At 32.2% G+C, this 2,804-nt stretch overlaps 1 protein-coding gene across 1 annotated transcript; it reads left to right on the plus strand.

Annotated features, from left to right (window-relative positions):
• Positions 1–409: 409 nt before the first annotated feature.
• On the plus strand, positions 410–2,519 carry LOC105625400 (venom serine protease; the record flags this gene model as incomplete). The annotated part of the gene is made up of 3 exons (XM_012206733.1): positions 410–497; positions 1,777–1,939; positions 2,311–2,519. Coding segments are annotated over exons 1-3 (460 nt in total), but the record flags the coding sequence as incomplete, so codon positions are not given.
• Positions 2,520–2,804: the final 285 nt, after the last annotated feature.

Below are 2,804 nucleotides of genomic sequence, written 5' to 3' on the forward strand. Positions count from 1 at the left end.
AGAAAACATTAAGCAAAATTGTTAGGTTACATAAAAAACAATATAGAATGATATTGTATACAGCGAAAGCTTTCATTGATATACGTGCTTTCCATTCTTACGAAAACGAAAGACATCATGATTCCAAATTGAGAGGATTCACCACGTTTATGCCACGTGTACTGAATAGGACCAGAGCGATGCGATGGTGGCAGCGTGACAGTGAAAGAAGAACTTTCTTCGCAACCATAAAGACCGGCTAGCTCTTGGTCGATCAGTTTAACTTCTTTGTGGAGCTACGGTGAAAGCGTGCACGAGCAACGGTGATCTTTGACGAAACCAGAATCCACAGCTTCTCTGTAAAATTCGAAAGAAACGGTATCGCTGAACGAAATCGTGGCCGAATGTTCGTACGGACTCAATATAATGCATGTCGGTCGTGGAATCCAGCAAAAAACGTGGTGTACAGTGCTACATCGATGAAAACAAGAACGCATCTGTGAGTCAGAACGACATTGGTGCATTTTGTGAATGACAAATGGGAAAATGCCTTTATACGTGTTCCGTAGCAAGCTCCCGATCTTAATCCTAATTATGACATTTTTTATATCAATATCAATTGAAGGCTATAGACTTCGTCGAGAACTTATAATGGCTCCAATTGCTTCTACTGTAAGTATACTGATTCAATTGAGATAAAATAAATTATGATAGATATCTCTCAACAAGATGAAAAAATAGTGAAACTATTTCACATAAAATTTAAACTATTAAATAGAACATGATATATAATAATTATATATTATTATAATTTTTTGTGACAAATGTTTACAAAATATGTGAAAATATAACTTTTTTAAAGAATTCTTATTATGTAATTCGCAACAATATTATAAAGACAATTCTTCTTTTATTATTAATATTAATTATTATAATTAATACAGTACGCATTATCCAAAAAACATTTTAGGAACGTTCTTAAGAAGTTTAGAGACTATAGAGATTTCTTATAAATGTCTTTAGAAAGTCCCTTTAGAAGGTCTATGCTATATAGAAATTGATAATTTATAAATTATTCTGTTGTAAATCATGCTGTTTTAATTTAAAAAATTTAACGCTTTTATTTAACTTTTTATTCCTTAATATTATTTATTAGCACATCACTATGTATATTATTCAATCCAAACAGATATAAGATGTTTTAGAATTTAGGTAATGATTGTAATCAATCAAATATCATTAAAAGATTTATGTAAATATTACATGCACGCAACGCTTACGCTTATAAGATATTTAGTTAGTGTTGAAGATAATTTGACAGCTTAGGCCTTGACCCATTATTCTGATCATGATTACTTTCTCTCATCGTTTATGTCGTATTTGCAATAGAAAGTGAGCGCGTACTTGAATGACACCAGTTAATTATACATTTCTTTCAGGAAATTTCTTTGAATAATTCTCGAATTCGTACCGGAAAATTTTTATTCGATGAAATATTTGGTATTGATATTATTGAGAATACAGACGAAGAAAGGTTAAGAAACTGCACGTGTGGTAAGAATGTCTTTCACAAATTAAATTTGTCCCGAGTCTTAATTACTTTAATAAATCTTTTTAAAAAAATTAAAGATATTAAAATTTGTTAATATACATATAATTTACGATTAAGTTATTACGTATATTATTATATTTTTACTATATTTATTTTGTTATAGAAGTATAGCTAATATAATAAATAATTTGTTCAAATTTAGTTTTTAAACATTAAAAGCATTTAAATTTCAATATTGATCTCAGAATGCGGTTTATCTAATCAAGAGAATCGAATAGTGGGGGGACGTCCTACATTACCAAATAGATATCCCTGGATTGCGAGGCTAGTGTATGATGGTCGTTTCCACTGTGGTGCTAGTCTGCTCAACAACGATTATATAATTACCGCTGCTCATTGTGTACGGAAGTATGTCTTTATCCAATAAGTTTATAAATAAATACAACCAAAATGTAAATAATAACAATATAAATGTAATTAAGTAAATAGATATTGTAGTATCACAAAATTATTAAGAACAATGTTGTATCATAATTATTATGAACGTTATTAAATAAGTATCTCGCAGAAATTCTAACATAATCTTTAATATTAAAAAAAGTATAAGTGTGTGCTTTATTCATATTTTGATTCTATTTAATATATATTATTGCAATTAAATTAATGTTTTTTATTTTCTTTTTAAGTTTAAAACGATCGAAAATTCGAGTAGTACTTGGTGATTACGATTTAATATATATTATTGTAATTAAATTAATGTTTTTTATTTTCTTTTTAAGTTTAAAACGATCGAAAATTCGAGTAATACTTGGTGATTACGATCAATACGTAAATACTGATGGAACTTCTGTTATGAGAGCAGTGAGTGCTGTAGTACGTCATAGAAATTTTGATATGAACTCCTATAATCACGATGTAGCTTTATTAAAATTACGCAAGTCTGTGAAATTTTCGAAAAAGATTCGACCAATCTGTTTACCTCAACCAGGTAACATATGCATTGAACTGAATCAATCGCGCGCGCGCGTGCATGCGTGTGTGTGTGCGTGTGCGTGCGTGCGTGCGTGCGTGCGTGTGCGTGCGTGTGTGTGTGCATGTGCATGCGTGTGTGTGTGCGTGTGCGTGTGCGTGCGTGCGTGCGTGCGTGCGTGCGTGCGTGCGTGCGTGTGCGTGCGTGTGTGTGTGCATGTGCGTGCGTGCGTGCGTGCGTGCGTGCATGCGTGTGCGTGCGTGTGTGTGTGTGTGTGTGTGTGTGTGTGTGTGTGTGTGTGTA

The sequence above is a fragment of the Atta cephalotes genome (genome assembly GCF_000143395.1).
Source record: "Atta cephalotes unplaced genomic scaffold scaffold01355, whole genome shotgun sequence".
Lineage (NCBI taxonomy): Eukaryota > Metazoa > Arthropoda > Insecta > Hymenoptera > Formicidae > Atta > Atta cephalotes.